Source organism: Rhinopithecus bieti, unplaced genomic scaffold, assembly GCF_001698545.2.
Source record: "Rhinopithecus bieti isolate Rb0 unplaced genomic scaffold, ASM169854v2 scaffold_25940, whole genome shotgun sequence".
Lineage (NCBI taxonomy): Eukaryota > Metazoa > Chordata > Mammalia > Primates > Cercopithecidae > Rhinopithecus > Rhinopithecus bieti.
Genome location: NW_016811810.1, coordinates 863,614 through 885,581, shown reverse-complemented (window position 1 = coordinate 885,581; position 21,968 = coordinate 863,614). Strand labels below are relative to the sequence as shown.

The window sequence follows — 21,968 nt, the reverse complement described above, 5'->3', positions numbered from 1 at the left end:
TTATTTTAAATTATTTTTATTTATTTATTTTTTTGAGATGGAGTCTCACTCTGTTGCCCAGGCTGGAGTGCAATGGTGTGATCTTGACTCACTGCCTCCTCCACTTCCTGAGTTCAAGCAATTCTCCTGCCTCAGCCTCCGGAGTAGCTGGGACTACAGGTGTGTGCCACCACTCCTGGCTAATTTTTGTATTTTTAGTAGAGACCGGGTTTTGCCATGTTGACCAGGCTGGTCTCGAACTCCTGACCTCAAGTGATCCTCCCACCTCGGCCTCCCAAATTACAGGTGTGAGCCACCATGTCTGGCCGAGATGATACTTTTAAAATACGGCCCTTTCTTCATCTGCGGTGGCCGCACTCTCCTTCTCTGTAGAATGAAGGCTTCAGTGTTTCTCAACTTGTTAAACCCGTGCCTGCTTTTGAGAAACATGACCTCTCCAGTCTCCCCTGCGCAGTATTTTGATATGTCCTCCGAGGGGTGTTATGCCTCTTTGTTGGAAGATGATGTGATTTTGGTTCTTTCCAAGGTGGTTTTTGTGTGCAGAAAAGACTCTTTAGGGAATCGTTGTGGGCAAAGGGCAGGAGAGAGTGGGGCATCGTCCTTAAGAGCGTGAGCACTGGAGTCGGGGACTTGGGCCGAGTCATACACATAGAATATACTTGTGAACCATTTAGATCCTGGGCAGAAACAAGACATGTTGGGAGGCTAGGGTTTCCTTTTCTTTAAATATAATTTTGTCCATACTCCCCTATCCATGTGCATTTTTGAAGTTTGTAGTGGTGGGGTTGCCGTGTATAGTCCGTTGTGGGATGTGCAGGGTGTTCAGAATGGGATAGCCCCCAACACGCAGTCCTCCTCTCAGTGCAGGGTGAGAAGCTTGCCATTAGAATTTCACAGAGATCTTGTGGCTATGTCATTTTAATCTTAGTGTCTCACCTGGGAGGGTTACTGCCACGATCTCTGCAGTCAGGCTTTGGTGACCTGAAGGTCATGCAGTTTTGGGCTTCCTATTTAAGAAAAGGAAAACAAAATTAAAAATGCAAAATTAGTCAGGTGCGGTGGCTCACGCCTGTAATCCCAGCACTTTGGGAAGCTGAGGCGGGTAGATCAGAAGGAAGAGATCGAGACCATCCTGGCTAACTCAGTGAAACGCTGTCTCTACTAAAAATACAAAAAAGTAGCCAGGCGTGGTGGCGGGCACCTGTAGTCCCAGCTACTTGGGAGGCTGAGGCAGGAGAATGGCGTGAACCTGGGAGGCGGAGCTTGCAGTGAGCCGAGATCACGCCACTGCACTCTAGCCCGGGTGACAGAGTGAGACTCCGTCTCAAAAAAAAAAAAAAAAAAAGCTAGAAAGAGGGCCATGGAAGGGGCCTGAAGCTGAGCCCCATTAGCTCATAGTACAGCTGCCTCTGGCCATGGGGACCATGGCCAAATGCCCTGAGGAAATGTGAGCCCGCTGATGGGGACAGTGGAGGTGTGTATATAGAGAGCTCATTTAATCTCCCTCACCTTTAAAAAAATTAGACTTTTTATTTGAGACTATAGTAGTTGTAGCTCCATGTGTATTTGTCAGAAGTAATACCGAGAGATCCTATATACCTTTTGCCCAATTTCCCCCTGTGGTGCCATCTTATAAAACCATGGTACGTTATCACAACCAGAATGTTGACTTGCTGACACCTTGAGGTATGTGTTACTATCCTCATTTTTATTCACGATGGAACTGGGGTTCAGGGAGGTGCACAGGCTTGCTCCAGGTCACCCAGGTCGTGCTTGTAGAGCTGGGAGTTGAATATCAGCCCTGACTTCCAGGCAGTGGGGTTTCCATCCTGACCATCTGTGGGCTGGGGCCAGCATTCATTCGATTGTCCCATTTGTTTGTTCACTAATTCCTTCAACAAACATGTATTGAGGATCTCCTATGAGCCAGATTCTTTCATGTGGGTCATCTAATTTAATTTTTCCCCAGCTCTGGGGAATCAGGTAATACCGTTTTCTTTTTATATTCGACAAAATTGGCTCAGAGAGGTTATGGCAACTCTCCCGTTTATAAAGGAGCAGTGGTATATTTGCGTAATCTCTCCTTTTATGTTAGGCACAATGCTAGGCCCTTTACATTCGCAACCTCCTCAATCTAAATAGAGTTTTATAAGGTAAGTTCTTTTTCTTTTAGTTCTTTTTTTTTTTTGAGATGGAGTCTGGCTCTGTTGCCCAGGCTGGAGTGCAGTGGCGGGATCTCGGCTCACTGCAAGCTCTGCCTCCTGGGTTCATGTCATTCTCTTGCCTCAGCCTCCCAAGTAGCTGGGACTACAGGCACCCGCCACCACACCCAGCTAATTTTTTTGTATTTTTAGTAGAGACGGGGTTTCACCATGTTAGCCAGGATGGTCTCGGTCTCTCCTGACCTCGTGATCCGCCCGCCTCGGCCTCCCAGAGTGCTGGGATTACAGGCATGAGTCACTGTGCCCCACCTTGTTTTTTTTTTTTTTGAGATGGAGTCTCACTCTGTCACCCAGGCTGGAGTGCAGTGGCACGATCTCGGCCCACTGCAGCTTCCACCTCCCAGGTTCCAGCAGTTTTCCTGCCTCAGCCTCCTGGGTAGCTGGGGTTTCAGGTACGTGCCACCACGCCCGGCTAAGTTTTGTATTTTTAGTACAGGTGGGGTTTCACCATGTTAGCCAGGCTGGTCTCAAATTCCTGACCTCACGTGATCCGCCAGCCTCGGCCTCCCAAAGTATTAGGATTACAGGTGTGAGCCACCGTGCCCGGCCAAGACAAGTTCTATTATCACCACTATTTTGTAGCTGAGGAGTTCCAGGGAGCCCAGAATTCAAATCCAGATCTGACTGCATGGTGGATTTTTCTTAATATCCTGTAGAGGGGATGGGGGAGCAATGACACACATGTTTATTCATTCACTCAACAGATATTTTTGAGCACTGACTCTTACTACTCCTGGTTAGGTAGTGGGAATAGAAAGACAAGAAACAGCCCCGTTTCTGCAGAAGCTCCAAGCTGAGGCTGAGGGACTGAAGGTCAACAGTTACCGCATTGTGATCAGAGCTGTGACAGCCACGTGTGGAGCCCTAAGACCTGTTGACGCTATGGCTTTCCTTGGGGCTTCCCCTGCCTGTGGCTAGTGAAGGTCAGAGTCACTGCCTCCCAGAGTGGGCTGTCAGCTCTCAGGACTCTGCGTCTCATAGCCTCATTTCTTCTCTCTGAACAGGGACTTCAAAATGAGCGTCCCTGACTACATGCAGTGTGCTGAGGACCACCAGACGCTGCTCGTGGTGGTCCAGCCTGTGGGCATCGTCTCCGAGGAGAACTTCTTCAGGATCTATAAGAGGATTTGCTCTGTGAGTCAGATCAGCGTGCGGGACTCCCAGCGGGTCCTCTACATCCGCTACAGGCACCACTATCCACCTGAGAACAACGAGTGGGGCGACTTCCAGACCCACCGCAAAGTCGTGGGCCTCATCACCATCACAGACTGCTTCTCGGCCAAGGACTGGCCGCAGACCTTTGAGAAGTTCCACGTGCAGAAGGAGATCTACGGCTCCACGCTGTATGACTCCCGGCTCTTTGTCTTCGGGCTGCAGGGGGAGATCGTGGAGCAGCCGCGCACCGACGTGGCCTTCTACCCCAACTACGAGGACTGCCAGACAGTGGAGAAGAGAATCGAGGACTTCATCGAGTCACTCTTCATTGTGCTGGAGTCCAAGCGTCTGGACAGAGCCACAGACAAATCTGGGGATAAGATCCCCCTTCTCTGTGTCCCGTTTGAGAAAAAGGATTTTGTAGGACTGGACACAGACAGCAGGTAAGTTTACCTAGAGACCCAGGCCCCTTGGCTTCCCTACATCAGAAAGGGAAAGCGCATGGCAGAATTTTATTGCAGCAAGGAGTAGAAAGGTGTTGTCCATTGGTTTTTAAAACTAATGACTTTCTGTCAGAATCTGTTTGAGTGCTGCTAAAAAACCAGTGACTTTTAAAGACAGAGACAGCCTTTGGTTTGGGGGAGTCTTTTAGAGTTGTCGTGTACACTCCCCTCTTTTTTAGTGGGGCTCCACTTGTGGGACTCCTGGAGCTCTGTCCCATAAAGCAGCCACAGCCAGTTGTGGCTTTTGAGCACTAGACACAAGGCTAGTTTGAGTTGAGATGGGCTGTGAATAAAACCCGTGCCAGATTTTGAGACTTACTTTTGCAAAAATAAACTTTCTTGCTAATTTATTTATTTATTTATTTTTTTGAGACAGCCTGTCTCTCAGGTTGTAGTGCAGTGGCGCGATCTTGGCTCAGTGCAACCTCCACCTCCCGGGTTCAAGTGATTCTCATGCCTCAGCCTCCCAAGTAGCTGGGACTACAGGCATGTGCCACCGTGCCTGGCTAAGTTTTGTATATTTAATAGAGATAGGATCTTGCCACATTGGCCGGGCTGGTCTTGAACTCCTGGCCGCAAGTGATCCGCCTGCCTTGGCCTCCCAAAGTGCTGGGATTACAGGTGTGAACCTCCGTGCCTGGCCAACTTTCTTGCTAATATGTTTTATATAGATTATGTGTTGAAATGATAGTATTTTACCTATCTTAGGTTAAATAAACTATATTTTAAAAATCAGTATCAACTGTTTCATTTTACTTTTAAAATGTGGCAACTAGAAACTGAAATTTACTTATGTGGCTTGCGTTTTATTTCTGTTGGACAGCACTGTGCTAGAGCACAGTTTGAACACTTATTCAGTCTCGTCCCTTTGGTTCACAGATGAGAGGGTGAATCTGGAGAGGTAAGCGCTAGGTCCTAGCTGAGCTAGAAGTAGAGCCCATGTCTCCTGATTGCCAGGCTGTGCACCCTGCGTATGTGGCTACCTTTTCTCTCCTGATGGCCACAGTGTCGAATTCCTCACTTACAGAGCAGCCAAGCACAGGTATCGGGTGCCAGAAATACCACCTGGGAGCTCCTAAACAGCTACCTTATACAAATGAAAAGTATGTCTGTTCTCTCTGTGTCCAAGGAGTGTTGGATAGAGCAGGAAAAGGTCGGCTTTCCATCTTGCCTGTTATTAAGTCTAAAACTTTATTTCAAATCAGAATTTCAGATGAGCTCTTCCTTGCCACTTCCTGCCACTTCCTTCCACTCTCTGCTCGCTGCTCTGTCTTGCCATGGTGGCTGTTCTGCAGAGCTGGATGAGATGCAAGCCTAGGCAGCAACTGTTTGCCAAGAGGGCGTCCCCATTTGCCAGGGAAAGTGATGTGTCACTGTGTCAGTCACTGGCCTCCTGGCTTGGACAGGGCTCTCCCTCCTCCTGTGTAGGATTGGCTGATGAGCCACAGGTGAGGATTCAGTGATGTCATGTGCATGCCACCATAGTGCCTGCTGCAAAGTAGGTGCTCAGTATGTTTCTAAAATTTATCTAAGGTCAAACGGTATCTTTCTGGTTGTTGGTAAGTATGAGGAGAAATGATCAGAGAATTGAGACACAGTAGTCTAAGTCCAGCCCTCAGAGTTGGAAGCATAGAATAGCCTTAGTCACACCTGCCTGTGGTGCTTTGCAGGGTCTGGAAGGAAGGAATTTTCATTTCTTCACCCAAATGTGCATATTTGGCTTCAGGAAAGGGAAAGGCATGCTGTAGACCCGCTCTGTATTGAATCCTCACGGCAGCCCTGTGATCTACGCTGGGTTGCTGTGCTGGCTGATGTGGGGCTGAGGCAGCAAGGTTTAGAGACCTGGGCAGCCACCGAGCAGCAGAGCTGACACAAGCACCAGGTCTGTCTCTGAGGCCCAGGGCCTTTCTACCTCACCTCGTTGCCTTCTGCTGCGCCTCCTGTGCCTCTTGAAGAGCGCACACTGCTGTCCAGCCAGCAGGCACCTGTGGGAGTCATCCCTGATAAGGTGTTGCTCTATGCTATGCACAGCTTGGCGGCCACCTGCGAGGTCGGCAGGGAGTGGCCTGCCCCTGCTTTACAGAGAAGGGGTGAAGGGTTGAAGCTCACAGGCAGCATGGGTGAGGAACCCCGCTCTGACCCCTTGACTCATGCCTTCTTCCTTTGCCACATGGGCACCAGTGACATTTTTCAGTCACCCACTTCTCGGCTGTGAGGTTGCAGATCCACCTTCGAATGCCAGGTCTTTTTTGCCTTTTGAAATCTGTGCTCACAACCCCGCAGGAGGAATGGGAGTGTGCTGCTATGCAGTGCGTCACACATAGTGGATAATGACTGACAAGTGTTCGTTGAGAGCCTTCATATGCCAGGCATGGCTCCAGGCACTGAAAATACAGTGGCAAATACAGCTGCTTGCTCACTGTAGTGGGACAACCGCAATTAGACGTCAGTTAGCATTTGAAGTTCAGTGAGATCATGACACCAGTGAACTCAAATAAAATGCATCCTCCTCTCGTAATGGGTAACCTGTTGTTGCTTTTGTTTCTCCATGGTTCTCCAATTTTTTTTTTTGGAGATGTTGTCTTGCTCTGTCACTCAGGCTGGAGTGCAGTGGCGCCGTCTCGGCTCACTGCAACCTCCGCCTCCTGGGCTCAAACGATTCTTCGTGCCTCAGCCTCCTGAGTAGCTGGGATTACAGGCGTGCACCACCACACTTGGCTAATGTTTGTATTTTTAGTAGAGACAGGGTTTCACCATGTTGGCCAGGCTGGTCTTGAACTCCTGACCTCAAGTGATCCGCCTGCCTCAGCCTCCCACAGTGCTGGGATTACAGGCGTGAGCCACAGTGCCTGGCCGATTCTCTAATTTTTGAAGGAATGATTTGGTGCAGGAACAGAGCCTTGCTCTCCCCTGCAACTCTTGGTAGGAGTGAGAAAGTGTCCAACCTGGAACGGGATAGTATTTGGTAGCTCAACAGGAAATGTCCAGATGTAAGTCCAGTTATGGTTTGACACACTGACCATGCTGATAGGCCCCCTGACAGATCATTCTCCCTTCAGGTCCTGGACTTCCCTGGGACATGAGGTGCAGGTGTAATTTACTTACAAGCTCACACGTGCCCCTCACAAAAACCCATGGCCCGTTCTTGTCTGTGTAGTGTTGTAGCTATCAAAATTATTTCTGTTCTTATATGTTTCTAATTTTTGCTTGTTCCTCTTTCTTTTCTTTTTCTTTTTTTCTGTCATACTGCCCTGTGAGTGTGTTATTGGGTGTGAAAAGGTAGGCTGTGAACATGTTGCATTAAAAATAGCTAGATTTCCCTCTGTGCTGCCTTCTCATAGCCTTCACTGCTTTAAAAAACAAACACTGCTGCCTAAATCTTATGTTAACTGGATAGTCTTTTCATTTTTTTAAAATATGTTTTTTAATTTTAGCTTTTTTTTTTTTTTTTTAGCACGTAACCCGTTGGCGTTTGGTGTTTGCTAAAATACTTGCTCTGGGGGACCTTGTTCAGTCTGTAGCATTTAGTGACACATGAACCTTTATTCTTTTGTGTGTTTGTTTTGAGGACGTGAATTGCTAATTGATTTAGGCGGCAGTAGGGGTTTTCCTGGGATAGCTTCACTGCTTGATCCTGGGCTTCTGAGCGAACGTTTTCTGGCATGTGATTCCCGGCTGTGGCTGTGGGCCGTGCATGAAGGCAAGGAGCGCTGGCGCTGGAGCGTGCTAGTGGCCAGGGGAGCTGTGGGAGGGCGCGGCTGCCCGTCTTTTCTTTTGCTTCTGCCTTGAGCATGCCATTTCTGGTTTCCTTCACCTCAGCGACTTTCCACCATAAAGGAGACATAGGCCATTCTAAAACCCATATCAGGCTGGGCGCGGTGGCTCACACCTGTAATCCCAACACTTTGGAAGGCCGAGGCGGGTGGATCCCCTGAGGTCAGGAGTTCGAGACCAGCCTGGCCAACATGGTGAAACCCTGTCTCTACCAAAAATAAAAAAATTAGCCGCATGTGGTGGCATGTGCCTGTAATCCCAGCTACTTGAGAGGCTGAAGCAGGAGAATCGCTTCAACTCAGAAGGCAGAGTTTGCAGTGAATCAAGATCGTGCCACTGCACTCCAGCCTGGGTGAGAGAGTAAGACTCTGTCTCAAAAAAAAAAGAGGTAGACACAGCTATGTCTTACCTACATGAGGTTAAATGGAAAATCTTGGAGATCCGACCACTGCACTCCAGCCTGGGCGACAGAGCGAGACTCCGTCTCAAAAAAAAAAAAAAAAAACAAAACAAAAAAACCACTTCCCCCATGGCCTCCCAGTTTTCCCCATGGTAAGAAACAGCCCACCGGGTGCCGTGTTGTTTGAGTCACACTCTCAAGACAGATTTCTCCCTTCTGTCCATCATCTTTTCCCCATCTCTGTCTCCAAAGTATATCATAGCTTGGTGCCCCAGCACCTAGCACAGCACACCACAAGCTTCCCGTAAATGTGTGCTGAGTCACCTCGGGAGGGCACCTGCTAATCAGGGAGGTCTCTCCTGGCACAGGTCACTTAGGAAAGGCACTGTCTCTCACACATGGAGGCAAGAGGAAGGCCCTGGGCTGACCCCTGGGTGCTTGCCATGACCAGGAGACTGGAGGACAGCCCAGATCCTTTTTTTCTTTTTTTTTCCAAGATTGGAGTTTCACTCTTGTTGCCCAGGCTGGAATGCAGTGGTACCATCTCAGCTCACTGCAACCTCCGCCTCCCCGATTCCAGTGATTCTCCAGCTTTGCCTCCTGAGTAGCTAGGATTACAGGCATCTGCAGCCACGCCCCACTAATTTTGTGTTTTTAGTAGAGATGGGGGTCTCACCATGTTGGCTAGGCTGCTTGAATGCCTGACCTCAGGTAATCCGCCTGCTTCAGCCTCCCAAAGTGTTGGGATTACAGGCGTGAGTCACCGCTCCTGGCTGGGGTTTTCTATGTTATTCCATGGGGTTTGGGGTTTTAGGTGCAGCTGCCACTTCTTCTAAAGGTGCTGGGAGTGGGGCTGCTACTAAAGAAATCCGAAGGGAATGATATGGCCAGATTTGCCCTTCACCTCCTCTGTCCTGGTAGCAGAATGGAGTCCCAGCTGAGCAGACTGCTTTCCCATGGACCCAGAAGGGCAGATCAGGAAGGGCATCTTGAGGAGAGAGGCGCTGGGGAGTTGGGGGAGGGCTGTTGGATAGCTCTGGAATAGCTCTATTTAACAAAAGATAAAAAACAAAAAACAAAACCCTCTTATGAACATTGCTAGTTACTATCGAGGAAGCAGTTCTTTTTTTTTTTAGACAGAGTCTCACTCTGTTGCCCAGGCTGCAGGGCAGTGGCATGTTGTCAGCTCACTGCAACCTCTGCCTCCCAGATTCCAGCAGTTCTCCTGCCTCCCTCCCAAGTAGCTGGGACTACAGGTGTGTGCCACCATGCCTGACTAATTTTTATATTTTGTTTAGTAGAGACAGGGTTTCACCATGTTGCCCAGGCTGGTCTTGAACTTCTGAGCTCAGACAGTCCACCTGCCTTGGCCTCCCAAAGTGCTAGGATTATAGGAGTGAGCCACTGCGCCCGGCTGGAGGCAGTTCTTCTTTGACACTTCTAAGTGTAAGGCACTATGCTGAGTGGATACGAGGACAAATAAGACAGCCTATCATCGGAGGCTTAAACCTGACTATGGGAGTAATACAAGTTTAAAAGGGGAGAAGAGGGGAAACGAATGTAACTATACATCAGACACCAGTTAGCCACCCACCTACCTATTTCATTTATGTTGCACTGATGCCACCTGAAGCAGATGGTAACAGGCCCAATTTGCTGAGAGGAAGCATTCTCAGAGGGGTTAAATAATGAGTCCAGCGTCACCCAGCTAGTAATGAAACAGCAGGATTCAAACTCAGGTCCTTCAGACTTTAAATAAATGCATGTTCTCTCTCCTAATTATGCTGCCTTCCTCTTATACTTGGAAGACTAAAGTTAATCAGTTTCTGAGCCTTTCAGAAAAATTGTCAAAAGAACTTCTCTTGCTTAAGTGCTGCAGATTTATTTCACAAAGCTCTGACTTCCTTGATAGTTAGGTAGCGTCAAAGTGTTTTACATCCCAGGGAGATAGGTTTTTCATTTTGCTTTTACATTGATGTGGTTGCAAATAATGCACATATGCAAAATAAAATGTAAACACTTCTGAACTTTTAATGAGAACTTTTCAGTTCTCTCTCTTTTTTATTTTTGAGATGGGGTCTGGCTCTGTTGCCCAGGCTGGAGTGCAGTGGCCGGATCTCAGCTCACTGCAAGCTCCGCCTCCCGGGTTTACGCCATTCTCCTGCCTCAGCCTCCCGAGTAGCTGGGACTACAGGTGCCCGCCACCTCGCCCGGCTAGTTTTTTGTATTTTTTAGTAGAGACAGGGTTTCACCCGTGTAGCCAGGATGGTCTCGATCTCCTGACCTCGTGATCCGTCCGTCTCGGCCTCCCAAAGTGCTGGGATTACAGGCTTGAGCCACCGCGCCCGGCCGACACTTCTGAACTTTTAATGAGAACTTTTCAGTTCTCTCTCTTTTTTATTTTTGAGATGGGGTCTGGCTCTGTTGCCCAGGCTGGAGGGCAGTGGCATGATCTCGGCTCACTGCAACTTCTGCCTCCTGGGCTCAAGTGATCCTCCCACCTCAGCCTCCCAAGTAGCTGGGACTACAGGCATTCACCACCACACCTGGTTAAATTTTTTGTATGTTGTCATGAAGACGGAGTTTAACCGTGTTGCTCAGGCTGGTCTCGAATTCCTGAGCTCAAGCAATTTGCCTGGGATTACAGGCATGCTGTGTAATCCATGCAGGAATTACAGGTATGAACCACCATGGCTGGCTGCTTGCTCTTTCTTTATCGAGTGATGTTTTAATATTCAAACTTTAACATAAAAACATTCAGATGGAAGAAATCAACACTAACAATTTGTTTTCAGTTTTTCATTAGGCAAGATACAGTATCAGTTAATGGTCCATAAAGCATCTGAAACTGAGTATAAAATGTTGCATTTCTTTTTTTTCTTTTTTTCTTTTTTTTTTTTTACTTTCTGTTTAGAGCTCTCTTGCATTTTTTATTTTTTTATTTTTATTTTTTTTGAGACGGAGTCTGTCTGTGTTGCCCAGGCTGGAGTGCAGTGGCGCAATCTTGGTTGACTGCAACCTCTGCCTTTGAGACTGAAGCCGTTCTTGTGTGTCCAGCCTTTGAGTAGCTGGGATTACAGGTGTGTGCCACGGCACTCAGTTAATTTTTTTTTTTTTATATGGAGTCTCACTCTTGTCGCCCAGTCTGGAGTGCAGTGGCTCGATCTCAGCTCACTGCAACCTCCGCCTCCCAGATTCAAGCAATTCTCCTGCCTCAGCCTCCTGAGTAGCTGGGATTATAGGAGTGTGCCACCACGCCTGGCTCATTTTGTATTTTTAGTAGAAACGGGATTTCACCATGTTGGCCAGGTTGCTCTTGAACTCCTGACCTCAGGTGATCCGCCTGCCTCGGCTTCCCAAAGTGCTGAGATTTCAGACGTGAGCCACTGCGCCCGGCTGCTCTTGCATCTTAAGATTGTCTGCTTTGGCGCTTTAATTCTACCATGTGGGCACCTTTTAGTATTCTTATTGTATTTACATCAGGCATGTAGTCAAAAGGCTCCCCACTCGAAAATATTGTAGTGCAAAATTATGGGCTGTAGCCATTATTTAAGTATACAAAGACTTTTTTTTTTTTTTTTTTTTTTGAGACAGAATCTCGCTCTGTTGCCCAGGCTGGAGTGCCATGGTGTGACCTTGGCTCACTGCAAGCTCTGCTTCCTGGATTCACGCCATTCTCCTGCCTCAGCCTCCCGATTAGCTGGGACTACAGATGCTTGCCACTACGCCCAGCTAATTTTTTATATTTTTTAGTAGAGACGGGGTTTCACCACGTTAGCCAGGATGGTCTTGATCTCCTGATTTCATGATCAGCCTGCCTTGGCCTCCCAAAGTGCTGGGATTACAGGCGTGAGTCACCACGCCTGGCCCTTTTTTTTTTTTTTTTTTTGAGATGGAGTCTCGCTCCATTGCCAGGCCAGAGTGCAGTGGTGCCATCTCAGCTCACTGCAAGCTCTGCCTCCTGGGTTCAAGTGATTCTCCTGCCTCAGCCTCCCAAGTAGCTGGAACTACAGGTACACCCCACCATGCCCAGCTAATTCTTATATTTTTAGTAGAGACAGGGTTTCACCATGTTGGCCACGATGGCCTCGATCTCTTGACCTCGTGATTCGCCTGCCTCGGCCTCCCATAGTGCTGGGATTACAGGCGTGAGCCGCCTCACCAGACCTTAGGACTTCTTAAACTATGTAATACCATCCCCAACCTTGCAAAAGACATTCTCTTTATCCAGGTTCCCTTGGATTTTAATTGAAAACTGTTGTTGTTGAGCAGCTTTAGCTTTTCTTTGGATTTGAATATAGAAATTTCTTTGCAGATAAATTGTTTTTTGGACTAGAATACCAAGATCTTGTTTTCCATAAGCCATATAAATAGTACCAAAATCACAAACATATTAAGCATTTTCTTCTTTTTTTTTTTTTGGAGACAGAGTCTCGCTCTGTCGCCCAGGCTGGAGTGCAATGGTGCAATCTCAGCTCACTATAAGCTCCACCTCCCAGGTTCACACCATTCTCCTGCTTCAGTCTCCCGAGTAGCTGGGACTACAGGTACCCACCACCACGCCCGGCTAATTTTTTGTATGTTTAGTAGAGACGGGGTTTCACCGTGTTAGCCAGGATGGTCTCAGCCAGGATGGTCTCGATCTCCTGACCTCATGATCCGCCCGCCTCGGCCTCCCAAAGTGCTGGGATTACAGGTGTGAGCCACTGCCCCCGGCCCATTCTCTTCTTTAATCTGATTAAGAGTCATGAAAATAATACAGCCTATATCTTTGATTAAATTTAATTAGTGTTAAGTGCAGAAAGGAAGTACAATTTGGGTGCCTTCTGTTACAGTGTTTGAAGCTATGTAATAGGTGTTTTTTGCAGCTTCCAGAAAGGATGCATCTCCCTTTTTCAGCCACGACTGTCAGGTTTTTTGCCTATAATTTAATTATTGCTTTTTTTTAAATTTAAAAAATTTTCTTTTTTTTAAAAAATTATACTTTAAGTTCTGGGATACATGTGCAGAATGTGCAGGTTTGTTATATAGGTATACATAATTCTTGCTTTTAGAGCATTATGGATTAGGGGATTATCCGATTCTTGTTGATTTTTCTGTCAATTCTTAATTCCAGTTTCTTTTTTTTTTGAGACGGAGTTTTGCTCTTGTTGCCCAGGCTGGAGTGCAATGGTGCGATCTTGGCTCACCACAACCTCCGCTGCCCGGGTTCAAGTGATTCTCCTGCCTCAGCCTCCTGGGTAGCTGGATTACAGGCATGCTCCACCACGCCCAGCTAATTTTGTATTTTTAGTAGAGAGGGGTTTCTCCCTGTTGGTCTTGACCTCAGGTGGTCCGCACACCTCGGCCTCCCAAAGTGCTGGGATTATAGGCATGAGCCATTGCGCCTGGCCTCTTTTTTGTTTTTTGAAACAGAGTCTTGCTCTGTCAGCCGGCTGGAGCACAGTGGCGCAACATAGCTCACTGCAGCTCCAAACTCTTGGGCTCAAGGGATCCTCCTGCCTCAGCCTCCCAAGTAGCTGGGACTGCAGGCCTGGCTAATTTTTAAAATTCTTATACAGACAGGGTCTTCCTGTGTTGCTCAGGCTGGTCTTTGACTCCTGACCTCCAGCGATCCTCCCATGGCAGTCTCTCGAGTCCCTGGGATTACAGGCATGAGCCACCATCTGGGATTACAGGCATGAGCCATACCTGGCTCATTTTGTTTTTATACAATTTAAAATATTTGTATGGTTTTATTGTATCATGACTTTCATATGAAAAACTATTAAGAGTATTTATATGACTTCTTTTGTAAAAGTCCTGTTTTCGAAACAAATTGTTTATCATAATGTTTGCACTTTTAAAACAAGTTATTTATTTAATTTAGAAGATGCTACTAGAAAATATTTTTGAAATTTTGTGGGTTATATTTTGCTACAGCAGGTGTACATTTTTGTGAAGTTCATGTGAAGATGTAATAATGTACTCCTTTCTTATTCTTAAGAGACAGGATCTTGGTCTGTTGCCCAGAGTATAGAGCAGTGGCAAAATCATGGCTCACTGCAGTCTCGAATTCCAGGTCTCAAGTGATCTTCCTGCCTCCACCTCCTGAGTAGCTGGGACTACAGGTGGGAGCCACCGTAAGGACACTTAACCCAAAGTGCAGAGGTTGGAGTCAGGGAAGGCTTCTTTGAGAAACTGGTCATTGAGATGAGCCTAAAAGAGAGTTGAAGTTGTGAGGCAGATGGAGCCTGAGGTCGGGGGACTTCAGCATTGCAGCAAGGTTGCCTATGGAGTGCAAGGGCACAGTGCTGGAGGGGAGGTCAGAGCTGTGGGAGGGGCTGGCTGTGGACTGCATGCCTCTCCCTACGACTGAATTGAGCATCCTGTGAAAGGTTTGCAGTGTGCAGGAGGGACACGGACTAATTTGTGCTTTGGGAAGGACACTCTGGCTGTGTGTGTATAGCAGCAATGAAGGGGAAGGGGGTGCAGAGTGGGGAGTCGAGACGAGGCGGAGGCTGCTGAGGTGACTGCTGTTGGGATGGGAGGAGCAGCTCAGATGCTTTCTTTTTTTTTTTTTTTTTTGAGACGGGGTCTCACCCTGTCCCCCAGGCTGGGGTGCAGTGCCGTGATCTCAGCTCATTGCAACCTCTACCTCCCGGGTTCAAGTGATTCTCCTGCCTCAGCCTCACGAGTTGCTGGGACTACAGGCACCTGCCATCACACCCAGCTAATTTTTTGTATTTTTAGTAGAGACAGGGTTTCACCGTGTTAGCCAGCATGGTCTCGGTCTCCTGACCTCGTGATCCACCCGCCTCGGCCTCCCAAAGTGCTGGGATTACAGGTGTGAGCCACTGTGCCCTGCCAGATGCTGTATTTTCTTATGGGGAGGGTCTGTTAGCAGGGGCCATCCTGACACTGCCTTGTGACCAGGAAGGAGACAAACGAAGGCTGGCATTTCTTCTTCTTTCTGCATCTGCCTTACATTATGATCTTTATTCTAAACATATGTAGAATGGAAAAGCTAAATTCCAGAGTAACAAAAAGTTTGTTGAACTCATTAGAGTGAGACATGATAGGATTTAACATTATATTGAGATGTGTCAGTAACATTCATTTACTTAAAACGTCACATCTTCTGGATTTCCAAAGGAGTTTTATTCTTGATAAGACTGCTTTCTTGATGAGGGAAAGTTTAATCCAGCTGCAGTTTTTCCTTTTAAAAAAATCATCTGCCTTAAGAAATATAACATTTAAAGATTAGAAGTATTTAAAAATGATAAAAGGAATATTTTGGTACAGTTGCTTTGGCTTCTGAGTTGATAGGGACTCAGAAGCCTTTGCATTATTTACTAGCGTATCATTGCCAGTGTTTAAAGAGCTGTTAGTGAGCAGCCCAGGCCCTGCCTTCTGAACGCTTTCCTAAACCTTGCCCTGAAATAGTGAGGATAAACGTCTTATTTGCTAAAGCCAAATGGTTGGCTAATAAGACGCAGCCTAGCTCTCTTTATAAAATAATAATAAGTTTGATGTTAAGAAGTGGAAGATAGTTGATTTTTTTAAAAAGCTGAAACATAAACTTCCTTATGCTAATGTTACAACTGGAAAATCTAAAAAGAAAAATCTAACTCTAACATTGCCTACGTGAAATACATGGTAAAAGTCCTTATGTACCTATCACCTTTAAAAAAATTGCTTGGAGTACATTTTTGAAGTCAAGACCACTCCGGCTCACATAACTGGCAATGATTATTGCTGACTTAAAATTATACAGCCTACAGTTGCCTCCTTAGCATTTTTAGTAGTGAGAGAATTGAATAGTGCTTAGTCAGAGTGCTTTCTGGGTGGGAGTTGTATAGTAATAAAGATACATTTTCATTTATTTTCTAGACATTACAAGAAGCGGTGCCAAGGCCGCATGCGGAAGCACGTGGGGGACCTGTGCCTGCAGGCAGGGATGCTGCAGGACTCCCTGGTACATTACCACATGTCAGTGGAGCTGCTGCGTTCTGTGAATGACTTTCTGTGGCTTGGAGGTAAGATGAGCTGATGAAGATGATCTGATAGGTAATTGTTTCAACTGTTACTTAAAATGAGAGACTGGGCGTAGTGGCTCATGCCTGTAATCCCAGCACTTTGGGAGGCTGAGGCGGGTGGAACATGAGGTCAAGAGATTGAGACCATCCTGGCCAACATGGTGAAACCCCGCCTCTACTAAAAATACAAAAATTAGCTGGGTGTGGTGGTGGCACCTGTAATCCCAGCTACTCGGGAGGCTGAGGCAGCAGAATTGCTTGAACGAGGAGGCAGAGGTTGCAGTGAGCCGACGTTGCACCACTGCACTCCAGCCTGGCAACAGAGCGAGACTCTGTCTCAAAAGAAATAAATAAATAAATAAAAGAAATGAGAGGAAATGGAAAAAGAAAGTCCCCAAAAAGGAGGGATGAGGGAGGAAAAGCAGCCAGCCTGTGGTGGTTGCCATGACAGGCAACCTGGGGTGCTTCCCTGCCATATCTGCTGCCCTCCTCCCGCTGTGCCATGTGTCCTCTGAAGGAGGCCCTGCCCACACTATCCCTTTTCCTCTGTTCTTAGTATAGCTTGCCCTCTGCTTTGGATGCCGTTCCCCATGATCTTCAGCTTTTAGACTCATCCCTCAAAACTTCCTCCATGTGTCCCATGATGAATGGATAAACAAAATGTGGTATGGGCCTACAGCGGAATATTATTCAGCCATGAAAAGGAATTGTGATACCACTGCAGCACGGATGAACCTTGACGACTTTGTGCTAAGTGAGAGAAGCCAGACATGAAAAAGGCCACAGATTGTATGGTTCTATTTATATGAAGTGTATAGAATAGGCAAATCTATAGAAGCAGAAAGTAGACGACTGTTTCTAGGGGCTGGGAAGAGGGGGAATGGGAAGTGACTGTTAATGGGCATAAGGTTTCTTTTTGGGGTGATGAAAATGTTCCAGAGTCAGATAGTGGTGATGGTTGCACAGTTGTGAATGTATAAAAACTGCTGACTTGTACACTTTAAGTGGGTGAATTATATGGTGTGTGAACTCTATGTCAATCTTAAAAATTAAAAGAAAGGCAAGAAGAAATCCTACTTCAAAGCACAGCCATCTCTGATCCCCCACAGCAGTCGGCAGAGCAGATGCTCTACCTGAGATGTTGCCGACACTTTGTGCTGGAATTGGATGTCTGTGTGTGGTCTACCCTTTGGGGACTGCGCCTCCTGGGGGTGGTCCTGGGAGGATGGACTGGCTGTGTCCATTGCCTGACATGTTGCAGATGCTCCCTAAATGCTTGTTAAAAGAACAATGTGTGAGTAAGGACTAAAGCAGGGTTCTTTCACTGAAGTTGACAGTTTAACAAGGACGCCTGTCAACCATTTAGGATAATATAAGTCGGAATGAAGTAGTGACATGAGTTCTGTGACAGAATTTTAACAGGGTGCTGTAGAACATATTAAATACAACAAATTCTTTCTTTCTTGGGGACAGAGTCTTGCTGTGTTGCCCAGGCTGGAGTGCAGTGGCATGATCTTGGCTCACTGCAATCTCCGTCTCCTGGGTTCAAGCGATTCTCCTGCATCAGCCTTCTGAGTAGCTGGGACTACAGGCATGCACTACCACACCTGGCTAATTTTTGTATTTTTAGTAGAGATGGGGTTTTGCTATGTTGGCCGGGCTGCTCTTGAACTCTTGACTTCAGGTGATCTGCCTGCCTTGGCCTCCCAAAGTGCTGAGATTACAGGCATGAACCACTGTGCCCAGCCAAATATAAGAAATACTTCAAATGGCCAGGCACAGTGGCTCACACCTGTAATCCCAACACTTCTACAAAAAATAAAAAATAAAAAAACCTTACTTCACCTTACTTCTACAAAACAAAATTAAAAAACATTAGCTGGGTGGAAACCAGCCTGAGCAACATAGGGAGTCCTCACTTCTACAAAAATAAATAAATAAATAAACTAATTAAAAAACATTAGCTGGGCTTGGTGATCTGTGCCTGTAATCCCGGCTACTTGTGAGGCTAAGGCAGGAGGATCGCTTGGGCTCAGGAGGTCAAGGCTGCAGTGAGCCATGATTGCACCACTGCACTCCATCCTGAGCAAGAGTGAGACTTTGTCTCGTAAGAAAAAACAAAAACAAAACTTAAAATGGACTTAAATTTTGTTTTTTAAATAGGCTAGGGAAATAAAAGTGGGGAAAGAAAGGGAGTGAGCATTAGGGATGGAAAAGAAAAGAGAAGCAGATAAAGGATTAAGCAGGCTGAGAAAGACATAGTTTTACTTGGTTTTCTTGAAAGAGTGCTGTCTCCGTAAGTACTCCTTATTGTATTGATTGGAGAATCTATGCGTCTCCCAGTGGGCTCTGAGACTAGGGCCTGTGCAGCAGGTGCTTCTCCAGAAAGACTGGTACCGCCCATATGCCTTCCCCATGCGGTGCTGGACTGGATCAGGAGGACTCCTTAAGGGCATACAGAGAAGGACAGTGCTGTGTGCCATGGGTCTCTTCCATGCTCAGCCTCTCAGAAGTGGACAGTGGAGTTGTCCAGAAGCTACTTATGCCTGACATCACAGCAGACTCAATGTAGAAGCCGATAGAAGATCCAGCTAACTTGTATTAACTCTGACATTAAAGAAATATATGAACATGTCAAACAATGCCATTCCTCCAGTATTTTATTTTTGTTTTGGAACACAATTATTTTTCATAAAAATGTTAACACATGACAAGCTTATTATTTTATTTTTTATTTTTATTTTTATTTTTTTGAGACAGAGTCTCACTCTGTCGCCCAGGCTGGAGTGCGATGGCGTGATCTCAGCTCACTGCAACTTCCATTTCCCAGATTCAAGAGATTCTCTTGCCTCAGCCTCCCGAGTAGCTGGGGCTACAGGTGTGTGCTATCATGCCCAGCCAATTTTTGTATTTTTAGTAGAGTTGGGGTTTCACCATGTTGGCCAGGCTGGTCTTAAACTCCTGACCTCAAGTGATCCACCCACCTTGGCCTCCCAAAGTGCTGGGATTACTGGCATGAGCCACCATGCCTGGCCTATTTTAAAAGGAATTAATAGATAAATACTTAAATCCTTTTCTCAGTTTTATTTTCCAACATGGTAAATATCTACAGGTGTAACCCATATCACAAAAAAAGCTCTTTGTGATCCTCATTTTTAAGAGCATCAAGGAGTTTTTAGACCAAAAGTTTAAGGGCCACTAAATTAATGGATAAAGTTGATAGAGATGAATACTGCGGCACACCTTATAAGGCATGTGGCATACATAGCTGGAGATTGTTAGGTTGTCACGCCGTGAGAGAACGGGCTGCGTACCGAGTTGATATGGCTGTTTTTGAGGAAGAGGGAGGTCTACAGCCTCAAAAGGAGCAGATGCCTAGGGGGCGCGTGGTTTGGAAAGGCATTCTGGTCTTGCTTTGGTGCTATTACTGTGAAATATTTTCAGTCCAGAGCACTTTCTGTTATACATCTCTGTAGCTCCAGAACCTGGCGCAGTCTGCTGCACAGTCTGTGTAGGAATGCCGGCCATGTGAATGGATGAACACAGAGGCTGGCCTGTTTCATGTGTGCACTCAGCCCTGCAGGGAAACCTTGAGTGTGGTGAGAGTATTCTGTGTTGCCTGCCTGGACATGGGCATGGGAAAGACAGGTGGCAAGTTTCCATTTGCAAAAAACTAGTGATCTTTAGGTTTGAACTGTGTTTTGGGAGAAAAATTGGCTTTTCCAAATAATCCGCCTGTTCAAATCATTCTTAGCCCCTGCAGTTTGAGCTAATGATGGGTCACTGACTTGCCTAATGATGCTGGTTTTTGTTTTTTGTTTTCTTAATGCCCAGCTGCCCTGGAAGGATTGTGTTCAGCTTCTGTCATCTATCACTATCCTGGTGGAACTGGTGGGAAGAGTGGAGCTCGGAGGTTCCAGGGCAGCACACTTCCTGCTGAAGCAGCCAACAGACACCGGCCAGGTGAGCTCTGCCCTTTTTCTGGCCTCTGCTCACTTGCAGTCTTTAAATAAAGCAGACTCATTTGTTACTTTTTTCTTTGAGTTAGGACTAATATTTAAATAAACTGTAAAATCTGTTGAGTCAGAAATCTTTATTTTATTTTATTTTATTTTCTATTTTTTTTTTTGAGACGGAGTCTCGCACTGTCACTCGAGCTGGAGCGCAGTGGCGCGATCTCGGTTCACTGCAACCTCCGCCTCCCAGGTTCAAGTGATTCTCCTCCCTCAGTCTCCTGAGTAGCTGGGATTACAGGTGCCCACCACCATGCCCGGCTAATTTTTTGTATTTCTGGTAGAGACGGGGTTTCACTATGTTGGCCAAGCTGGTCTCGAATGCTTGACCTCATGATCCACCCGCCTCGGCCTCCCAAAGTGCTGGGATTACAAGCGTGAGACACCATGCCCTGCCCAGAAATCTTGTATGAGACATTTTGTTCTGATTTTATTGAATATTTTCAATCTTATTGAATACACTAATGGGTCAGAATGGTTGATTTCTGGAATACTTGTGTAAAATTTCCTGGTATAACAGCCTTGAGGTTCTGTGCCTAAGTCTTTTTTATAATTTTATGTATTAGGAGAAGCTAGTCCCAGAGGTCAATTTTAATGCTGATTCAGGGCCTGGGAGCAGTTTCTTATTTATCCAGGCTGGAGTGCAGTGGCGCAATCTCGGCTCACTGCAAGCTCGGCCTCCCGGGTTCACGCCATTCTCCTGCCTCAGCCTCCCTAGTAGCTGGGACTACAGGTACCCGCCACTGTGCCTGGCTAATTTTTTGTATGTTTAGTAGAGATGGGGTTTCACCGTGGTCTTGATCTCCTGACCTTGTGATCTGCCCGCCTCAGCCTCCCAAAGTGCTGGGATTACAGATGTGAGCCACCGCGTGTGGCTGCAGTTTCTTATTTTATTGGCTGGTGACGTTCTCTCAATGAGTCATTTGATTTGCTTATGCTTGGTAGAACCAATGAAGAGTGAAAAAACTTCTTGGGCAGAGCAGACCCATGAATGCTGAATGAACATGAACGTTTTGGTCCTTGATGAATGAACCTACCTTTAATAGCTCAGGATTAAGTCATCATGTTGCATAGGTCACATAGATCATACCAAATAATGCAGAGCTCCAGGCCATACACAAAACTGCTAGGAATTTTTTTTTTTGTCCATGAGATTTTGTACATTTTCCCTCCAGACAAAAAAAGGTAGTTAATGTGTATTGGATGGGGAATGTCTTGCATTTCTTTTTCCATGAATTGTATCATCCCGTATCAGCAGCAGAGAATGCAGAGGCTGCCTTGATGAGCTAGTGACTATAGCCACACCGTCTGAAGCCACATGCTGTCTATGTAGATTTGCTTAGATGAACTATAATGATTCTTAAAGACAATTTTATTATTCTGTCATGGGACGTTCCTCTTGGTAGCATCTCAGTTATTGAAGAGGAAAGTGAGGCAGGCTGAGGGTGCTGTCGAAAGTCTGAAGGTTTAAGCAGTCAGGTCCCTGCTGCTTGTGTCCTGTACTGTGACCTGACTTGGATGCACCCCATTGGTGTTCACCACCTGTGTTTACTCCTTATGGTTATAATTGCTGTCTCTGGTATGAGATGGCAGTGGTTTAAGTTTCACTGTTTTCTCTAGTCGGCAACTAAGTGCTAAAATCTCCAACACATCCAGAAAGGTGAAAGCAGGTTTAATTTTCTCTTTAAAAGAAAGTTTTCTGGGTTGGGTGCGGTGGCTCACGCCTGTAATCCCAGCACTTTGGGAGGCTGAGGAGGGCAGATCGCTTGAGGTCAGGAGTTTAAGACAAACCTGGCCATCATGGTAAAACCCCATGTCTACTAAAAATGCAAAAATTAGCTGGCTGTCGTGGAGCATGCCTGTAATCCCAGCTACCTGGGAGG

General features: G+C 46.5%; 1 protein-coding gene across 7 annotated transcripts in view; it reads left to right on the top strand.

The window, feature by feature from the left end:
• Window positions 1–21,968, top strand: part of TRAPPC9 (trafficking protein particle complex subunit 9) — a 745,023-nt gene that overhangs the window by 3,944 nt on the left and 719,111 nt on the right. For 4 of the 7 annotated variants that reach the window (XM_017895132.1, XM_017895131.1, XM_017895136.1 and 1 more), the window contains exons 2-4: window positions 3,227–3,820; window positions 15,927–16,072; window positions 19,907–20,035. In XM_017895132.1, the coding sequence (XP_017750621.1) occupies window positions 3,237–3,820; window positions 15,927–16,072; window positions 19,907–20,035 (859 nt within the window). In that variant the 5' untranslated portion in view covers window positions 3,227–3,236. Of the gene's footprint in view, window positions 1–3,226; window positions 3,821–7,129; window positions 7,160–15,926; window positions 16,073–19,906; window positions 20,036–21,968 lie in introns of all 7 variants that reach the window. The other 3 variants (XM_017895130.1, XM_017895134.1, XM_017895133.1) reach the window with 1 other exon arrangement.